The sequence below is a fragment of the Canis aureus genome, chromosome 2, assembly GCF_053574225.1.
Source record: "Canis aureus isolate CA01 chromosome 2, VMU_Caureus_v.1.0, whole genome shotgun sequence".
NCBI classification, from domain to species: Eukaryota; Metazoa; Chordata; class Mammalia; order Carnivora; family Canidae; genus Canis; species Canis aureus.
In genome coordinates, this window is record NC_135612.1 from 56046514 (window position 1) to 56068185 (window position 21672).

The 21672-nt window shown below is 42.2% G+C and overlaps 1 protein-coding gene across 3 annotated transcripts in view; it reads left to right on the forward strand.

Annotated features, from left to right (window-relative positions):
• Positions 1-21672, forward strand: part of SH3GL3 (SH3 domain containing GRB2 like 3, endophilin A3) — a 136184-nt gene that overhangs the window by 6901 nt on the left and 107611 nt on the right. The window contains exon 1 of one of the 3 annotated variants that reach the window (XM_077873960.1): positions 17245-17654. The exons of the other annotated variants lie outside the window; for them this stretch is intronic. Within the exon in view, the coding sequence (XP_077730086.1) occupies positions 17264-17654 (391 nt within the window). The 5' untranslated portion in view covers positions 17245-17263. Of the gene's footprint in view, positions 1-17244; positions 17655-21672 lie in introns of those variants that run through there. 3 annotated transcript variants of the gene reach the window in all.

The window sequence follows — 21672 nt, forward strand, 5'->3', positions numbered from 1 at the left end:
GTTGGTTTCCTTTATGACCCCATGTATTTTTAAGTTAAATTTTGTATTGAGGTAGTTTTGGATTAACCAGCAATTTTGAGAAATAATACAGATCCCTGTACCCTTTACATGGTTTGTTTCCCTCAGTGGTAACATTTTGCAAAACTGTAGTACGTGATGGCAACCAAGATACTTACCACTGATACAGTCAGTTTACAGTAGGCATCCATCAGCTGCGGAAGGTGATGGCCACACCTACTTCCCTCCTGCTCCCTCTCCCTCTTAACTGCTGGCAACCATTAATTTGTTTGCTTCTCTTTAATTTTTTCATTTTGAAGGTGTTGAATAAGTGGAACCATATGGTCTATAACCTTTTGGGATTGGTTTTTATCTCTATATGATACTATAGAGATTCATCTAGGTCATGGTGTGTATCAGCAGTATTCCATGGGGTGGACATCCCACAGTTTAAGCACTTACCTGTTGAGGGACATGGGGATTGTTTCCAGGTTGGGGCTATTACGAATGTAGCTACTGTAAATATATATGTACAGGATTGATTGATTGACTGACTGATTTTATTCATGAGAGACACAGAGAGAGGCAGAGACACAGGCAGGGGGAGAAGCAGGCTCCCTGCGGGGAACCTGATGCGGGACTCGATCCTAGGCCCCAGGGATCATGACCTGAGCCAAAGGGAGATGCTCAACCACTGAGCCACCCAAGTGCCCTGATGTACAGGTTTTAATGTGAACCTAAGTTTGCATTTTTCTAGGATAAATGCCCAGGAGTATAATTGTTGGATCTAATGGTAGTTAAATGATTAGTATTTTAAGAAACTGTCTCAGTTTTCCAGAGTGGCTTTACCATTGTACATTCCTCTCAGAAATGTGTGAGGGTTCCAATCCTTTCTCATCCTCCTCAGTATTTACTGTTACTATTTTATTTATTTTTAATTTCCTTGTGGTTTTAATTTGTATTTCTCTAACTGCTAACAACTTTTCATGTGCTTAGCGTACTGGCTTTCTGTATCTCCTTTTCCATGAAATGTCTGTTCATATCTTTAGCTCATTTTTAGTACAGTTTTTAAAATTGTGCATTCTTTGTATTTTCTCGATACTAGTCTTTTGTTGGACGTGTGGTTTCCAAGTGTTTTCTTCTAGTCTGTAGCTTGTCTTTTTATCCTCTTAACCTGGTCTTTTGCAGAGCAGAAGTTTTTAATTTTGATGAAGTCCTATATGAGAATTTTCTTCTTTTTGGATCATGCTTTTGTTATCTAAGAACTCTGCCTAGAAAAAAAAAAAAAAAAAAAAAGAACTCTGCCTAGCCCTGGATCCTGAGGATTTTTTCTGCTTTTTTCTAAAAAGTTTTCTAGTTTTAGGTTTTACATTTAAATCTGCAATCCATTTTGAGTTAATTTTTAAAATAAGGCATGAGATTTGGACCAGAGATCATTTTTTTGCCCATAGATATCCACCATGGATACCAGATACCCAGATTCAACACTTGTTGAAAACCCACTGAATTGCTTTTGTACCTTTGTTAAAATCACTTAGGCATAGTCGTGTGAGCATATTCATGTCTTCTCTTTTTTTTTCTCCCATTAATCTATGTGTATTTGTCCATTCCTTTGCCAACATAATCCCATCTTGATCACTGTAGCTACATGGTGAGTCTTGAAACCAGGTAGATTGATTCTTTCCACACTAGTCTTTTTCAAAATTGTTTTAAGCTATTCTAGTGTCTTTGTCTCAATTTTAGAATAATCTTTTCTTTTTTTTTTTTTTAAAGATTTTATTTTTATTTATTCATGACAGTCACAGAGAGAGAGAGAGAGGCAGAGACACAGGCAGAGGGAGAAGCAGGCTCCATGCACCGGGAGCCCGATGTGGGATTCGATCCCGGGTCTCCAGGATCGCGCCCTGGGCCAAAGGCAGGCGCCAAACCGCTGCGCCACCCAGGGATCCCTAGAATAATCTTTTCTACATCTACAAAAACACGTTTCTGAAACTTTGATAGCAGTTGCAGTACATCTGTGTATCAGTTTGGGGAGCACTGACATTTTCCCTTGTTGAGTCTTCTAGACAGTGGACGTACCCTCCATGTGATTTACTCTTGTAAATTTACAGTAGTATTTCTTCCTTTCTAATCTATATACCTTTTATTTCCTTTTCTTGTTTTATTACACTAACTGGAATCTTCAGCATTATTTGAATAAATGTGGTGCAAATGGAATCCTTACCTTGTTCCCCAACCTAGGGGAAACCATTTAGTCTTTCACTGTCAAGTGCAGTGTTAGATGTAGGGTTTTTGCAGATGTTCTTTATCACATTGGGGAAGTTCCTTTCTATTTCTACTTCTCTGAGTATTTTCTTTTATCATGAATGGGTGTTGAATTTTGTCAGATGCTTTTCTGTATCAGTTGATTTGATCATGTAGTTTTTCATTAGTTTATTAATATGGACTCCATTAATTGATTTTTGAAAATTGAACCAACTTTGCATCCTTGGAATAAAATGCACCTGGTCATTGTGTATATTTCTTTTAAATATATAGAATAAATTTATAGGAATAGAAGAATTTATTTGCTAATATTTTGCATGGATTTTTTTGTGTCTGTATTTTTCATGAATATTTTTGTGTCTGAGGAATATTGCTATTTTTTGGTACTTTGTAGGGATTTATTTATTATTTATTTAACTAGCCTCTGCCCACATGGGGCTTGAACTTATGACCCTAAGGTCAAGGATTGCATTCTCTACTAATTGAACCAGCCAAGCAACCCTACCTGTGTAGCTTTGGTGTTAGATAATACTGCCTTAATGAAATGAATTGGGAGGTGTTCTCTCTTATTCTGTTTTCTGTAGGAGATTGTATACAATTGGTCCTAATTGTTTTTTAGACATTTAGTAGAATTTTTTTTAGTGAAACGATATGTTATTAAAAGTTTCTCATTTGACCGGTGCTTGGGGTTGTGGGTTCAAGTCCCATGTTGCATGTAGAGTTTACTTAAAAGTAAAATCATTAAAAGTAGTTTCTCATTTGGGAATTTTATTAGTTTGTACTTTTTGTGGAATTGGTCTATCTCATTTAGGTTATCAATTTTATGTGTGGAGAGTTAGTATTCCTTTATTATAATTTTGTTGTCCAGAGGGTCCATAGTAATATCCCCCCCTTTCATTCCTGGTATTGGTAATTAGTGTCTTCTCTCTCTTACTTTGTCAGCCTTACTAGAGGTTGGTCAGTTTTATTGATCTTTTCAAAGAACCAGGTCTTTGTTTCATTTTCTCTGTCGTTTTGCTATTTTCAATTTCATTGACTTTTGCTCCTTATTTCCTTCTTCTGTTTGCTTTAGTTTATTTTGTTATTTATTTTATTTTTCTATGTTCTTAAGGGAAATCAGATCATTGATATTGAGGTTTTTCCTCTATCCTAATGTATGCATTGGTACTACATATTTCCCTCTTAGCACTGTGTTAGTTCTATCTCACAAATTTTGATATGTTGTATTTTAATTTTCATTCAGTTCAGTGTACTTTTTAATTTCCCTTGAGTTTTTCCCTTCGATCTATTGATTATTTAGAATTGTGCATTTTGGTCTCTAAGTGCTTGGCATTTTTCCTGTTATGTTCCTGTTATTGATTTTGATTCCATTGTCATTAGAGAACACACTCTGCATGATTTCAATTTTAAAAAATTTGTTGAGGTTTATTTTCTGGCTCAGGATATGGTCTATCTTGGTATGTGTTCTGTGAGTACTTGAAAATAACATGTATTTGTTGTTGTTGGGTGGAATGTTCTATAAATATCGATTAGGTTAATAGTGTGGAATTATTTTATATCATTATTGATTTTTCTCTCAAGTACTGTTAATTGTTGGGAGAAGACTTCATATATGGAACTATACATTTGTCTATTTCCTCTTTCACTGCTATCAGTTTTTGCTTTATATAAATTGCAGGCCCACTATTTGATCATACACATTTAGGGTTGCTGTGTCTACTTGGTGGATTTACCCATTTATTTATTTAAAGATTTTATTTATTTGTTCATGAGAGACAGAGACATACACAGAGGGAGAAGCAGACTCCCCAAGGGGAGCCTGATGCAGGACTTGATCCTAGGACCCTGGGATCATGACCTGAGCCAATGGCAGAGGCTCAACCACTGAGCCACTCAGGTGCCCCCTCCCCCGCAATTTACATTTTTAAATCCATTGTTATTGTAGAATGCCACTCTCTGTCTCTGGTTATATTCTTTGCCCTGAAGTCTTCTTTATCTGATATTAATATAGTCAATTCTGTTTCCTTTTGTTAAATGTTTGCATGATACAATATTTTTTCATCTATTTACTTTCAATCTGCCTATATTACAATATTTGAAGTAAGTTTCTTGTAGACAGTTAAGCCATGCTTTTTAATGTAGTCTGCCAGTCTGTCTTTTAATTGAGATATTTAGACCACTTACATTTAATGTGATTATTTATACCTTAGGGCTAAAGGATACCATTTAATTGTTTTTCGTTTGTTCTGTGTTTTATTTCATGTTTTCCTCCCTGCTTTCCTGTACATTACTCATTTTGATTTAATATACAGTTGACCCTTGAACAATAGGGGGATGAGGGGTGTCCCTGCAGTTGAAAATCCACATATAAGTTTGACTCCCTGAAAACTTAACTTACTGACAGATTGCTGTTGACCAAAAGCCTTACTAATCACATAATTAATTAACACATATTTTGTATGTTAAATGTACTATACACTGTTGTTTTATAATAAAATAAGCCAGAGGAAAGAAATTGTTACTAGGAAATCATAAGGCAGAGAAAATACATTTTTGGTATATATGTGTATTTGTTGGAAAACAGCGTGTATAGGTGGGGGAGAGTGGTACAGGGTGGTAGCAGTGGCCCCAGGATGCTAATCTTTTGCAGCCTGGTGGTCTCAGCTCAGCAGTAGTAGTCCCCAGGCAGCAACGTAGACCTGGAGATACAGTACAGCTGCTCCATCTGCCTGGAGGTGTACACTGGCCTGTGACCAATGGCAGCAACAGGCACACCTGGATGTATGGGCTTGGGGAAGATGGTATAGCTGGAGGGAGGTGGGGGGCTCTGAGTTCTGTGGCTGCCCTGGGGCAGCCCTGGAGCCTGAGTGTGTAAAGGACTCCAGTGGTGAGAGGGCCAGGGAGCCCCCTAGACCCATCAACCCCCTCAATATACTAGATGACATACAGCCATGCCTGGTTCTGGATCTATAGAGGAGCTGCTGACTGCTTCCACCCCTGAGTTAGGGCGGCAGGCTCAACCTCTGCACCTGTCTCCTTTGATTAGGTCCGGTGGAGCAAGGGGTGGACAGTTGTGAATAAACATTTTGTGGCTGTTGTTAACCCTTAAAAAAAATCTGCATATAGTGGACTCCTTCAGTTCAGACCTGTGTTGTTCAAGGGTCAACTTTATAGTGTTTTTGAGTGTATCTTTTTGTATAGTATTTTCAGTGGCTGCTCTAGGTATTGTATTCTAGCTATATAATTTATCAGAGTCTACAGTGTCATAATTTTACCAGTCTTAGTGAAATGTAGATTTATCTCCCTTTATGTCCAATTATTCTCCTCCATTTATAATATGATTGTGTTAAATATTTCCTCTCTGTTAAATATTTACTCTGTATATATTTGGAAACACATCAGTGTCCTATGATTACGATTTTCTCCTCATCACTTAATCATCAGTGATTCTGCTTTCGTCATCAAACATAATTTAGAAAATTCAAGAGGCAGAGTCTATACTAATTACCATATATTTTCTTCCCTCCTTCCTGATATTTCAGGGTTATTTCTTTCAAACTTTCCTTTCTGTTTTGAGAAATTCCTCCAGCCCTAATCCTTAGGATAGATCTGCTGGCAACAAATTCTCTTAGTTTTTTTGCATCTGAGAATATCTTGATTTTCCCTTCAGTCCAGAAGCATACCTCCTCTAGTTATAGGATTCCTAGTTGACCACTCTTTTCTTTTAGCACTGAATAGTGTGCTGTTTTCCTCTGACTTCAGTGATTTCTGATGAGAAATCTATAATTTGGATGGTGTTTTCCTCTATATGTCAGGTATCATTTCTTTCTCAGTGCTTTTAAGTTTCTTTCTCTTTGGTTTTTAGAAGTTTGACCATGTTCTTTTGGTGTGGGTTTTTTTGTTTATCCTGCTTGGGGTTCAGGTAGCTTCTTCTTCTTTTTTTTTTTTTTTTAGGTAACTTCTTGAATCTGTATGTTTATGTATTTTGCCAAATTTGGAAATTTTCAGGCTTCTTTTAAATTTTTAAAAGAATTATTTATTAGAGAAATTAGAGCATGTGGAGGGGAAGGCAGAGGGGGAGGGAGACAAAATCTCAAGCAGACTTCCCACTGAGTGTGGAGCCTGACACAGGGCTCAATTCCATGAACCTGAGATCATGACCTGAGCCAAGCCTAAGAAACATACACTTAACTGACTGTGCCACCAAGACAGCCCATCAGCCCTTATTTCTTCTAGTGTGGTGATTTTTGTTTATTTGGTTTTTGCCTGTCTTTCCTCTCTCCTCTTAGGATCCTGATGACATGAATGTTAGATCTTTTGTTATAGTCCCACATGTTCCTAAGCTGTGTTCTTTATTTGCCACCCCTCTCCCCCAGTTTATTTCTTCTCTCTTGTTCAGATTGGGTAATTTCTGTTGTTTACCTTCCAGGTCACTGATTGGCTTCTTCTGTGTTCTATCCAGTGCTTGCTTAGGAGCTAAACATGGTTTCTGACAAGATGGCTCTTAGCTTTTGGTCTAGGAATGTTCCTGGAAACTTTGTTGGAAGGCACATTGGATGGAGCTGAACTGAGCATTTGTCCATGTGCTGTTGGGTTAGGCTCCCCTAAGGAGCTTGGCTGGCATCATATGGGAGCTGAGGAACGATCAGGTGTAAGGGCAGAGAGCTGTCAAGTCATGATACAAATTCGACAGTGCTGAGTGGGCAGAGCAGCAGAAGGCAGGCTTTGAAATGAGTGGGCAGCCTCACACGACTATGCAAACGCTGGCAAGAAATGAGGTGGAACTAGTGCTTTGCTTGTAGTGACCTATTTAGGAATATTTTAAGAAGAGGATGCAAAAATAGGTAGTTTCTAGAATATTCTAAGGCACATAAAACCCCTTCTTTGGTGCTCTCGTCAAATCATAAGTAAAAGTCATGTGTCTTAAAGCAGATGTTAATAAATTTTTTATAACTCATAAAATTTGTTTTAAAAAAGTTAACCAACAGCTTTGAATTTGATCCATACTGGATTCCTATTAGTCAAATTAATGTCTTAAACCAGGTGTTTTTTCCAAGAAAAGATAGTTGTTGTCTAAAGCACATGGTCATCCCTCTCCCTTTTTTTTTTTAAGATTTTATTTATTTATGAAAGACACAGAGTGAGAAAGAGGGAGAAGCAGAGACACAAGCAGAGGGAGAAGTAGGCTCCATGCAGGGAACCCAACGTGGGACTCGATCCTGGGTCTCCAGGATCACAACCTGGGCGGAAGGCGGTGCTAAACGGCTGAGCCACCCGGGCTGCCTGGTCATATCTCTTTAAGGTTAATTTCTCAATATGAGGGGATGACATCTGGACCAAGAGTGGTGTTGTACAGTTAGCATCTAATGAAGAAATTTCAGAGTGTAAATGACATATAAAATCCCATGGTTTGGCCATAAATAGCTAGGGTTTGGGCCATTGGAAGCGCAAAAGCCAAGAATTTCTTTTATTTATCTTGCTTTTTAGCAGTGGAGTCCTGTCCTGGGGACAGTAGATGGAAGCCCAGTTTTATTTTGAAGGAGCAGTAGTAGGAGTGGGTGCAACTGGGGAGAATAAAGGAATTTATCTTTTCTTGTCATTCCCTGCCTTGAGGGGGAGTTGTTAAGTCAAGTATATTAAATGTGCCTTTCATTCCACTCCATTCTACAGTCTTTGGGAGCTAAACTTCCAGGGGCTGAGTCTATATTGATATTAGTAGAAAGAACTTGGATATGCAGAGGCTGGGAGTCTGCCTTTGAATAGTGGTTGTGCCAAAATGGTGGAGCTGCCAGCCATTTATTGCTGGTGAGAACTGAACGAGGGGGAGGGCCAAAGGGCAGGTAGCGTGGAATACCCAAAGAGCATGGGATTTGGGGTTGGGAGAAGTAGGTTTCCTGTATTTGCCAGGAAGTGTGACTTTGGGGGAGAGTAAGTTAACTCTCCTTGGGTTTGGTCCCCTCATCCCTAAGGAATAATGAGACCAATATCAGAGGTTGTTCATTGGAATATCCATGTAGTAAGTGTGTTTTTTTGCACGGATTCTAAGTAGGTACTTGACACAAATACATAATCCTCACGGCAACCTGATAAAGTAGTTGCTGCTTCTACCATGTTAACAAATGAGAGGGGCTCAGTGAGTGAAGTGTCTGCCTTTGGCTCAGGGCATGATCCCAGGGTCCTGGGATCGAGCCCTGCCTCAGGCTCCCTGCTCACTGGGGAGCCTGCTTCTCCCTCTCCGTCTCCAACTCTCCCTTCTCTCACTCTCGCTCTCCCTCAAGTGAATAAATAAAATTAAAAACAAATAAAAGATAAACAGCTCATGAAAAGCACCTGGATCTCCTTCCTCCCTGCATCCGAGTGTCTGCCTTGGGGTCTCATCCATATACCAGAGAGGTGAAGGCGTGTTCTCAAGTTCACAGAGCTTTCTCATCTTCCAGCGAGGGCTTGAACTCTGCAATTATGAAGGCTTCTACGTGTGTTGCTTTTTCCCATTTAATGAACGTGATTTTCAAGAATGAATTAATCAGTGCATAGGCTGATAAATTGTTCTGTGCGGTCGGGAGGAAAGGTGTGCAGTATTTTTGTGTCCTGCCATCATTTTTAAAATAACAAGTAAAGCGAAAAATTAAAGCCTATCTGACTCTGTGTATTTATATGCATTTTTAGTGTTCCTGTAGCAGATTTTCCAGGAACTACCAAGGAGCACGTGGGACACGTTCCGTGAGCGTTTGCTACAACAAGGCGCCACCTGCTGCTTTGGCTCTTGGCCATTCTTTCCCCCCTATCTGCACAAGCCTGGGAGGTGTGTTATATGTGTGTGTTTTCCTTGCTGCCTTTTTTCTTGTTCTTTGGCTGTTCCTGGATCTGAAGCTGGCATCCATTAAACCCCTGCCACCCCGACCACACACACACATACTGATTGTAGACCAGCAGACCATGCCATCGTCTCTCCTGGAATCTACCATATTTTCTGCTTCTTGACTATTTTTATGGCTTCTTTTGTTAATTGCTCCCAGTCTCATCGACATTCAGTCACTGGTCCTGTGTAGATACTACTTCCTAAATACTCCTCCCACTCACACTGTCCTTTCCATCCTCCCTACATCCACCTGCTCCATGGGGATCAGGGACCTAGCCTTCTCTTTCCAGGGCTCCCCTGGGGTCCCCAGAGCCATTGGGTAGACTCTCAATTCCTTAACTTGGTGTGTGATGACCTTTCCTATGGTCCCAGACCCTTCTAGCAGCCCTCTGCTGGCACTCTCTAGCAGCCCCAGACTCATTCACTCCTTCACCTGTTCTATTACTTCTGTTTGGAAGGTTCCATTGCCATCTTTGGAGCCTGCAGAACTCCAGCTCACCCAGATTCTCTGTCTTCTTCCTCCTTCTTCCAAAGCCCCTGCTTGCCCTCACAACTCCCTGAGCCCTGATGCACACACACTGATAATGTCATGTTTATTGTGTGGAAATTATTTTGTGACTTCTTGGTTTTTTTTTAGTAGATATTGTAAACTCTTCTCACGCAGAGTTCTTCAGAGATGCTTGTTGAGTGAGTAAATGATTGTTGATACTGCATTTTCTTCATGAGTTCGAGCTCACAACTTTTTTTTTTTAATTTTTATTTATTTATGATAGTCACAGAGAGAGAGAGAGAGAGAGAGGCAGAGACACAGGCAGAAGAAGAAGCAGGCTCCATGCACCGGGAGCCCGATGTGGGATTCGATCCCGGGTCTCCAGGATCGTGCCCTGGGCCAAAGGCAGGCGCCAAACCGCTGCGCCACCTAGGGATCCCGAGCTCACAACTTTTACAGAAATCTGAGGTTTCTAGATTCCCGGTAACTGGATAACTGAGGTGTTGTGGCAAAATTAAGATGCCCTTTTATTATTTTATCAGTTTGTGTTAGATATCTACTTTATTTGGAGTTTTAGCTTTTATAAGTTAGGAGTCAGGATTTCTAAAAATCTTACCTTCAGATCCAGGAAAAATGTTTTGCAATCAACCAATCTGTTATCTTGTGAGTATTGTCAGAGAATACTAATACTAAACAGCTTTACTTTGCAGAAATTCTGGGTCCTGTGCAAAATATTTTTAGAGGCAGGATCTCATTTCATCCTCATGATAACTCTATCAAGAAGGTACTTTGTTATGCCCCTTTTACAGAGGAAGGATTTAAGGCTGGGCAAGGTTAAATAAAACTTGTTCAAGGTTTTGCAGCTGGATCGTGGTGCTGTGAACTCTCAAGGACAGGCCTGTCTGATTCTGGGACAGTACAGTATGGTGCTTGTCACCATTGTGGAGATACACCCATTGCTGTCCTCCACATTCTTCTTCAGGATTTGTAATATTTGTATATGTTTCAAAATGTTGTCTTCATCATTCATTTGAAACAGATGTCATATATGTAGACTCTGGATGATACAGAAGCTTTAACCCAGGAGTTGGCAGACTATATCCTATTGGCTCAGTATAGCCCATTGCCTGTTTCTTTGTACAGCCTGTGAGTTAAGAAAGATTTTTACATTTTTTGTGATGATTGAAGAAAATAAGAAAAAAATAATATCTTGTGACACATGATAATTACAATTCAGATTTCAGGGTCCATAAATAAAGTTTAATTGGCACATAGCCATGCTCACTTGTATACACGTTGTCTGTGGCCACTTGTGCCCTGTAATGGGTTGAATCATTGTGACAAGTGACAGCCTAGAGCACAAAGCCTGAGTTATTAATGTCTGGCCCTTTACAGAAAAAGTTTGCCAACCTTGGCTCTGAACTATAAGGCTGGGGAGTTTATATATGTCGGTATGCACATTTCTTGAAGACCCGGACAGAGCACTGAAAACATTTTGTCCACATCTGCAATTGGGCTGTGCATTTTTTGGAGGCTCTCCAATCACTTAACAATTCTAATTCATCCTGGTGACCTGGGAAGGACTTTGCTCTGGAAATGCATTCTTGCCATGTAATTCAGGAGACTTGTGTGCTCAAAAGTCACCTGTGCTAATGCCTTCCCAAAGTGTAGAGCACTAGAGAAGAATGGCTGTAATATACTTGGACGAGGAATTAGAGGACCCAAGAAGTGTTTTTGGTTACAGGTTGCTTGGCACTTTGCCCTGCACCTCATTGTAATTCCTCACCAGGGAAACAGTACTTGCTCCCCTGGCTGGGTTCATTCCACTTCCATCGTTGCCTTCTTGTTTTAATTATTCCAACTTTCTTTTGCCTTCTCCTTTGCATCATTTTGTAGGAGCCCCAGTGTGCTTTCCTTGCCAGTTCTCTACTTACTTTTCCCATGGCTCAAAACTGATTCTTGAGGATGATGTCATTTCCATGTTTATCCTTCTTCTCTAGCATGACTTTGATTAAATATATGCATTTTAACTTGTGAGCCGTGTTCTAAGGGAATTGATCATCATATCCCCTTGCAAGGACCATGGCCAGTCTTCACCTCACTTAGCCTGAGTCACTTTGTACGATACCAATGGAATGTTTTGGCTTCTGTTGCAGCAGGAGTGGATCATGTATGTGCTATAGGCTTTTTGGAAACTTCATGCAGAAATTATGTGAACCAGATGGTACCCTTTTGAATTGCCAGACATGCATATTTTAAAGAAATATGGTGTATTTATTCTCCTTGGGAGACTTAGAGGGGGTTCTTTGGGAATGGAAGTCAGCTGAAATTGCCATAATTGAAAAATTTTTTGGAGTGTGTCATCAAAATGAGGAGTGTAATATCAGAAGGCCAGCACAGATTGTTAAGAAACAAATATTATTGGATTTATTTAACTGACTTCACTGAGTACAAAAGCCCCATAGACTTAGGTAAAAGAAGGTATGTCATATAATCCACGATCTGTTTTTCCTTTGATAAGGCTATTGATCTGCTCACTTAGATCTCTTTGGCGCTTTGGGGGCTATGAGAATAGGAGTAGGAGACTATGTGGTCCCAGAGGTCCCAGAGGGAGAGAAAGAGAGCCTAGACATTTAATGGGATGGGGTCAAGTCACTCTGAGAAGATAAGACTTGGGAGCACTTGCAGGTCCCACCTGTGGGAGGACCACTGGTTTCCCTACAAGTGGGCAGGAGGTAGATCAGCCACAGCTCCCCCTAAGCCCTGAGTCTGAGTAGGAACTGCAGAAGGGGAGGCTGGATCCTGCTGCAGAGAGTGCAAAGGGCATTGCGGAGCCCAGGAGGCCCCGCCAGCAAAGAAGAGCAGAGCCTGCCTGGCTCCCTGCACCAGCACCTGCTGGGGAAAGGCCTCCTGGTGCCTCAGTCTTCTTGGCTATAAAATGGACATAATACTTCACAGGGCTAATGTATGAATGTGAAGCTTACACCATATATGGTGTAGTTCTAACTCGTAGGCTGTGGTAAAAGTGAGAAATCACATATCTAAAGTGCTTTGCACATAATCTGTGCTTCAGCAGGTGGTGACTTTATTATAATGATCATTCGGCAGGGACTTGTATAACCTGTTGGTAAAAGGTTTGGGTTCAGAGTCAGGGAGACTTGATAGGAGTTCCAGCTCAGAGCTGTTTGAGCTCAGACAAGTCACCTCCCTTCTGTAAGCTTCATCTGCTCTCTGTAGTGGGTGCATAACTGCTCTGATGGGGTGGGCAGGAACCCCAGGAATGAATGCCCTAATGCATGTCATATGGTGGCACGGAGCTCGGCACATGAGAAACATACCGTGATGCCAGCTCTGAGCTTTCTCAGCAGGCCTCTTGCCTGGGACAGAAAATCAAACTTTGCTCCTTCAAGCGAAATTAAGCCAAGCTTCACTGTCAGGCCTTACCCCTCACGAGAACCCTCTTCTGGGTCCTGGGGGAGCAGAAGGGCTCCTCGGGAGATGACAGATCTGTCAGCTCCTGTCTACCCCTCCACGATGCCACATGTTTCCATATGGCCTGTATTAAGTCCTGCACTTAGCACTTTATGATTTAAGGGCTACGTGTCTATTTTCAGGATCCTTCAAAGGAGAGCACATTTGGGATCGACACTGAACGAACATTCCCTGCCATTTCATTGAAATTGTAGGTAGTACAGCTTGATGGGTAGAGTGTTTGGGGGCATGAGGTAGTATAGCTGGACTGTGTGTATTATTTTCTTGGTTTGGAAGGTCCCCATAGGCAGGCCTTGAGACAGAAGTGTCCAGAGAGGTAGTTTTCTTTGGTGGTTTTTTGTTTCATAGGGATCCCAGGAAAACCAGTGGGGAGGTGGAGACCAGAGATGGGGAGGAGAAGGAAGCCAGTAAAGTTACCTCTGCTAGGTGAGTTACCTTTGAGGGCACCTGAGGAGGGAACCCCAGAGACAGTGTGGAAACCACCGAGAGTTATCCAACCAGAGACAGGAGGTTCAGGGCATTTATCTCCCAGGTGCCCTGGCTGGGGGCTGCCTGGAGGAGCACTTTCTGGCACCACCAGTGTGCCTGCTACTCGGGTTGATGTTCATGCAGCTGGGAAGCAAACAAAACCCAGCCTGAAAGTTGCAAGGGCTTGCAGTAAACAGTCTTGAGCGTCTAGAGGTGAGTCCCTGGACCACATCAGCTCCCTGCCAGTAGTAATTTTGCCTTAGACACCTACCATTTCTGTGATCATGGGTGTGCCATGTACTGCGCCTCAGTTTTTCCACCTGTAGAATGGAGGTAATGATGGCACTTCCTTCCTTGACTTACAATGAGAATTGAGTGGATATGTTTAAGGTACTTGGTAGAGTGTTTGCCATGTAGTAATTGCTAACTCAATAATAGCTTCTATTATTATACAATTATTCTTTGAGCTTCTTCAGGTTCTTTATCAGTGTGATTAAACTGACCATGTTCATTGTGATGTCAGATGAAAATCCTTTGAATGAAAATTAATTTTTTGCTGTTTCTCTGGATATCTAAATAATTTCTCCAGTGTTTATTTTAAAACTATTACAATGCAAATGAAAAAATGTAAGGTAAAAAAAAAATCCCCTTTAATCCTATGGCCTTTATGCCATTATTTTTATCTGTCTGTTTCTTTGGAGTTTGTCAGTATAAATTCATATATCTACATCGTTTGTTTATTTAGAAGGGAGGAAGGGGTAGAGAGGGGCAGAGAGAGAGGGAAAAAGAGACTCTAATGCAGGCTCCAATGCAGAGCCCGATGCAGGGCTTTATCCCAGGACCCTGAGATCATGACCTGAGCCAAAATCAGGAGTTGGACGTTCATCTGACTGAGCCACCCCACCCCATACACTGTTATAGAAATTAATGTTAACCATTTTTATCACTGATCTAAGATGTACTGTCCCTGTCTGGCAGATGAAAAAACTGAGGCACACAGAGATTATGTAGCTTTTCTCCAAGCACACAGGTGGCACTTCGTGGGGCTTCTCATGATGGATAAAAGCGGAATCCATGTTAGAAATGCATGTTCACTGGACCTGCTATCTTTCCTGGTGCCTGTTTGTTCTGTGTGGGGTAAGAGAACTAAGTCCTATCACAGAGAGTTGAAACGTGCAGAAATTATCTTTCAACGGCTAACTTTGCAATCAGGGGTGATGTGATAACTAGGAGATGAGGTGGGCATTGGATTTCCAGTGATTTGTCAGTTTTGCCCCACGTGGGTGGAGCTATATTTTGACTATTTTTGATACAGTTCACTTCAGAAATGGCTTAATTTATTCGTTTTTGACTTGAGTTCCATTCAGCCAGGCAAACATATTCTTTAAGAACTGAAATTTCAGGTTGGGAAAAGGGAACAATACAATGTTTTTATTTAATCACACATTTGAAAGAGCACAATATGCAATATGATGGCAGAGCTTCATACACTAAGGTTCCAACACTAGTGGGAAGGTCTGTGGAGACTCAAGGATTGATCCATTTTTTTTTTTTTCTGAAGTAAATACCTTCTTTGACTTGTGCAGAGAAAAATGTGGTTTGAAATATGTGTGTTGAAAGAAAGCTGTTCTTGCTAAATCTGTCTTGCAGAGGTGATGCTCTCTGATTTGATATTTTCTGCTTGAGATAGTTCTATCTAAGAGATAGACACTGCAGAAGGCCATCAGAAGGGCTCTGGAATCTGAGATAGCGAAGGAGTTAGTTTTCTTGTTAAAAGAAGAGGACAGGGGTGCCTGGGTGGTTCAGTTGGTGAAGCATCTGCCTTCAGCTCAAGTCATGATCCCAGGGTCCTGGGATGGAGCCCCCACCTTGAGCTCCCTGCTCAGTGGGGAGTCTGCGTCTCCCTCCCCTCTTCCTCCACCTGCACACTGTCTCTCGCTCTTTCTCTCAAATAAATAATTTTTTTTTAAAGAGGACAATCGTTTCCAGCTTACTACCAAACAAAAAGATTATTCCAATTTATCTCGTCACTTATTGGTGGTGAGAGGGCCTCGTTTGTCACTTCCTGGCTGACATAGGTACTGTTTGTTCTTCTTTAAATTTAACCATTGTGATAAATGTAAACATATGTTGTGATGTTTGGACTTGGTATACTGATTTGGTAGATGTGCTATTTATACTTCTTCTGTTGTAAATTATAGTAAATCTTTAAAGTCAGGTCCTAGCTGCGCTCCGATTTTGTTCTTCTCCTTCAATACCGCGTTGGCTCTTCTGGTACCGTCACCTCTACATAGAAAACTTGAGAAACATTGAGTGTTGGTATCTACAGAATAACTGGCTGGGATTTTGACTGGGAGTTATTTTTACCTTTTATCATGAAAAAATTCAAACATACGGAAAACTGAGGAGAAACGTACAGCGAATACCTCGACCCCATCATGTACATCTCACTGTGAACATGTACATCTAGCCATGAACATCGTGAACATCATGCATCTCGTGGTGAACATCATGTACATCTGCAGTGAACATCATGGATCTTGTGGTGAATGTCACCTACACCTGCAGTGAATGTCATGTACATCTCACGGTGAACACTTTGCCACCTTGCTTCATCATCTTTTTTCTCTGAGCTATTTTAACAGACATCGTGACCTTTCATTCTCAAACAGTCTAGTGTGTGTGTCTGAGACGTCAGAGCATTTTTCTGCTCAGCTATGCTACCACGATCATACCTAGCAGTGTATCTTTATATCATCCGATGCCCAGCCTGTGTTCAGACCTGTACTATCCCCAAATGTTGTTTCTAGCCGGCCTGTGAAAACCACAGTCTAATCGAGGACTGGGTGTTGCATTTGGATGTTATGCCTCTTAAATCTTTCTTTCTAAAAAAGTTGAGGTGAGATTCACATGACCGAGCTCAGTGGCATTAAGTACACTCACAATGTTGTGCGAATACCTCCTTTGTCTAGTTCCAGAACATTTTAGCACTCCAGAATACAACTGCATATTTTTTTAATGCAGCTAACTCCCCATTCCCTTCTGCTTGATGACCACTGATTGATGGATTTACCTATTCTAGATATTTCATATAAATGGAATTGTTAAAAAAAATAAATGGAATTGTTTTGTGTCTTGCTGCTTTTATTGGCCATATTTTTGAAGTTCATCTGTATTGTAGCATGTGCTTTATTCCTTTTTATGCCTGAATAATATTCCATTGTGTGCATATACCTTACTTTGTTTAATCTGTTTATCCATTGATGGACATTTGGGCTTTTCCATCTTTGGCTATTACATATAAATAGTGCTGCTGTGAATACTTCTCTTAGTTAGTTTGTGCTGCTGTAACAAAATACCATAGCCTGGGTGGTTTATTTATTATTTTTTTAAGATTTTATTTATTCATGAGAGAGACAGAGAGAGAGAGGGAGAGACATAGGCAGAGGGAGAAGCAGGCTCCTCGTGGGGAGCCCTCTGCAGGACTTGATCCTAGGACCCTGATCATGACCTGAGTCAAAGGCAGACGTTCAATGACTGAGCCACCCAGATGCCCCTAGACCGGGTGGTTTAAACAACTTTTATCTCTCATAGTTCTAGAGGCTGGGAAATCCAAGGTGCCAGCAGATTTGTTTTCTGATGAGAATCTTTTTCCTGGCTTGTAGATGGCCACCTTCTAGCTATGTCCTCACATGGTGAAAGACCATGAGCTCTGGCCTTTCTTTTTCTTAGAAGAGCATTCATCCCATAACGAGGGCCCCATTCTCATGACCTTGTATAAATCTGATTACCTCCCAAAGGCTCCACCTCCAAATACCATCACATTGGAGCCTAGTGTTTCCACGTATGAATTTTGGGGGGAATACCAACATTTAGTTTATAACATTCAGTTCCCTTGTTCCCCAAAATTCGTACCGTTTTTGCATGCAGAATCCATTCATTCTATTGCAACTACCCCAAAAGTCTTAATTCCAGCATCGACTCTAAAGCCCAAAGTCTCATCTAAATATCCTCTAAGGCAAACTCGAGGTGAATTTCATCCTGAGGCAGAAGTCCTCGCTGGCTGTGAACCTGTGAAACCAGGTAAGTTATATGCTTCCAAGTTACCTGGTGACACAGGCACAGAATAGACGTTGCCACTCCAAAGAGGAGAAATCAGGAGGAAAGGGGTGTTTGGGTCCTCAGCATGTCCCAAACCTAGTGAGGCAAATACCATTAGATCTTAAGCCTTAAGAATGAATCCCTTTGGTTCAGTGCTCTCTGTCCTTGGGACCCAGCTGGGTGGTGGTCCCATCTCCATGACTCTGCCAGTGACAGTCCTGCCCCCAGGGCTCTGGATGGCTGCCATCTGGCCCTGTTGAGGCAATAAACCTACCTGCACTATCCTGCCCCACTTTGAAACTGAGGACCCAGCCCTGATGGCTCTGAATTACCTTTGGAATCACTCTTGGCTTGTCTTGAGGAATAGTGCATGCTCACAGCTGAATAGCTCTGTGGCTCAGTCCTGTAGGATCTAAGCAAGCCTCTGATTTTGTCCTCAGACTCCTTCAGTTTGAACTGGCAGTCTTTCTGCTGAGTGGCTGATTAGTTCATGGTTCACACTCATGCCAGTCTCCTTACTGAATGGTTCTTCAGCCACATCATTAGTGATCTCTGAAAAACAAGCTTTTTCTTTCTTTCTTTCCTTTTTTTTTTTTTTTTTTGGTAGTATGGACAGGCTGAGAATTTTCCAGATCTTTAGGTTCTGCTTCCGTTTTGCTTAACAATAGGTTCTTTTTTTTTTTTTTTTTTAACAATAGGTTCTTAATTTCTGTCTCCTCTCATTTTATAAGTACTCAGGAAGAACCAAACTGCCCCTTCAGTGTTTTGCTTAGAAGTGTCTCCAGCTTGGGGCTTCTGGGTGGTTCTGTTGGTGAAGTGTCTACCTTTGGCTCAGGTCATGATCTTGGGGTCCTGGGATTGGACCCCACATCAGGCTCCCTGCTGAGTGGAGAATCTGCTTCTCCCTCTCCCTTTGTCCTTCCTTCCTGCTTGTGTTCTCTTTCTCTCTCTCTTTCTTTCTCTGTCTCAATTAAATAAATAAATAAAAATAAAGGACCACCTTGTGTCCAGGAACATGTTCCTCACTTCCATCTCAGGCCTCACCAGAGCAGCCTTTCCTCTCGCTATTTCTGTCCACATTTTGCTCATGATTATTTCTCTGTCTCTAAGAAGAGAGAAGCATCTCTATTCTTTCTGCGCTCCTACCAGAATCACCCTTGTATCTGTTATTTCCAGTGGGTACCTGAGACTCATCAGGCCTCTACCCATATCCAGTTCCAAAATTGTTTTCACTTGCAGATATTTGTTACAGCAGCTCCCCACCTCTTGTTTTTTTTTTTTTTTTTTAATTTTTTAATTTATTTACTTATGGTAGTCACAGAGAGAGAGAGAGAGAGAGAGAGAGAGGCAGAGGGAGAAGCAGGCTCCATGCATCGGGAGCCTGATATGGGATTCGATCCCGGGTCTCCAGGATCGCGCCCTGGGCCAAAGGCAGGCGCCAAACCGCTGCGCCACCCAGGGATCCCTAGCTCCCCACCTCTTGGTACCAAAATCTGTCTTTGTCAGCTTGGGCTGCATAACAAAATACCATTGACCAGGTGGCTCAAACGTCCTTGGGTGGGAAGTCCAAGGTTCGGTTCCTGTGGAAAGAAAGTCCTATTCCTGGCTTGTAGTTGGTCATCATCTTGCTGTGTCCTCAGATGGAGGCAAAAGAGAGCTCTGAACTCTTCTACATCATGTATGGATAGCAGTCCTGTCTTGAGGGTCTCACCCTCATGACCTTATCTGAATATATTGACCTCCCAAAGGCCCCACCTCCAAATACCATCACATTGGGGGTTGGTGCTTCCACATACAAATTTGGGTGGGGATAGAAACATTCAGGGCACAACAGCACTCAAACGTACAATCTATACGTGTTTGGGTACCTTTCAGTTCTTTGGGTGTATGCCTGTGAGTGCAATTGCTAGGTCATTCTTAAATCCTATGATCTAGAAGAATTCTCTTCCTCTTTCTCTCTTTTCCTCCCTCCTTCTTCCTTTCTTTCCTCCTTTTTCTCTCCTTTTCTTTCTCTTAACTTTTTTCTTTTCTATTTCTTTTCTCTCTTTCCTTCTCTTTCTCTCTCTCTTCTCTACCTCTTCTCCTTTCTTTTTTTGTTTTCTTCTTTTTTCCCTGTGACATCCATTTGTTGAAATGACCAGGCCTGCTGTCCCACCTTCTATCTTCGTGCTGCTTTTCAGCATGCTCCTCTGAGTTTTGCATTTCCTATTATTTGGTGCCAATATGTTTATTTTCTCTGCCTTTCCTACCCTCACTGTGTTCTGTTTGATGTATTTGCTCTTGTATTTTGTCCGTGGCCTGTTTTCGGGGAACAGACCCTGTGGCCCCATAGCAGATGCTGCTCTCTCCCACAGTAAAGCTATGTGTGAGGAGGCCTTTGCTCTTATTCTTCGAGGAACTATTTTTGTTCCCTTATGCTTCAAATTCTGGTCATAGGCCTCAGTCTTGTGTTTCTATTTGCTCATCCATGAATAGGCCTAGTGTTGGCTCAGGGATGTGCTGCCCTGTTCACTCACAGTGCCTCCCTGTCCTCCCTGACGGGCCCCAGGCTGGGCTGGTGTCTCCACTGGGACGGTTCTGGTCGGTGGCACATCTCGGGCAGCTCTTTCTGGCTGACATAGTTTCTGTCTTCCTCCCTCCCCATCTGTTTTCTGACAAGCGGTACAATGGATGTTGGCTCCACAGGACCTGATCAGGCCTTCCTGCCATGAAAATTGACACCTGCCTGCAGGTTGTCTTCCCAGGTGAGGAGGCCACATGCCCAGGAATGCAGCTGGTGTGGGCACCTCTCACAGTGCTGGTTGCTCGTGATGAGCTGTAGAGTCTGGATGGATGAGGAATGCAAGTTACTGATGAGACATGAGGACTCAATCTCTTCAGAAAGGGGTTCCCAGCAGTGTCAGGGTGGTTGTGTGACTGGGTTCACATCCCTTGGGGCTTCGGTATAACAGCAGCCAGTGAGGTTAGGATGCCAGTGGGGTCACTGCTGGCCCATACTGTGTTCTTTCTATGAGTCAGACTTCAGGACCCTTCACTTCCACATGTAGGAAGCGTGTCATGCCAGACTGAATTTGTTAGCACAGGTTTTTGACTGCCATGTGCTAAAAAGTTGTGCGATAAATACATAGACCTACCGTGTCTGTGAAGGAATGGGCATGCTCCCTCTGATGCGGCCCAGCTGATGCCACCTGCTCAGCTGTGCACCTGCAGCCCCTTGGGGGTCACTGGTTGGTGACTGTAGGCCAGGATTCCTTCCCAGCAGCAGCAAAGCCTTCTGATTTGCTGTGTGATATATGGATTCTTATCTTTTCCAGACTGACTGCTACTCCCTTCTCTCCAGACTTTTATTTGTTTTCCTGGAGACTTCAGTGGGCAACCAGGCACTGTTTGTCCCCTGCTTCCCCTTACTCAGGAGGACCTGTGTGGACTTTTTGGTAGAGATACTGGCGAGTTCTGAAGGCATAATGCTGTGCCCCAGGGATGAACGGGGGCCCTGGGAGCCCAGCGTCATTTGTGCTGGCAGGTGGGATGCTGTGTCAATAGCTGGTCTGCTGTGTGGCTTTGGGAATGCTTCAGCTCTCCCGACGGCACTCTCTAGGAGGGTGTTAGGTCTCCGGTGACTCCCAGGACATACGACTGGCTTCTGAGTGTGACTCTGGGAATCAGGCTTGTTGGCCTCCCTAATTGTGACGAATAATACCTACGTGTGAAGAAGATTGAAACTGCACCACAAAATCCAAGGAAAAAGGTAAAAACCACCTCAGATTTCCACTCTCCAGGGTTAACTGCTGTTCCTTCCCTTTTGATGTCGGCTGCTTCCTTTGGGGGGGTGGGGTGGGCGGTGAAGCCTCTCTCAACCTCCTCTCCTACAGCAACTGAGCTTATTACTCAGTCCTTAGCCGGTGTTTGAGAGCCCAGGGCCAACTGTATGTGTTTGCACACTGCATTATTCCTCCATAACTACAAACACAAGACTCCTTTGATATGGAATGAGTCAGTC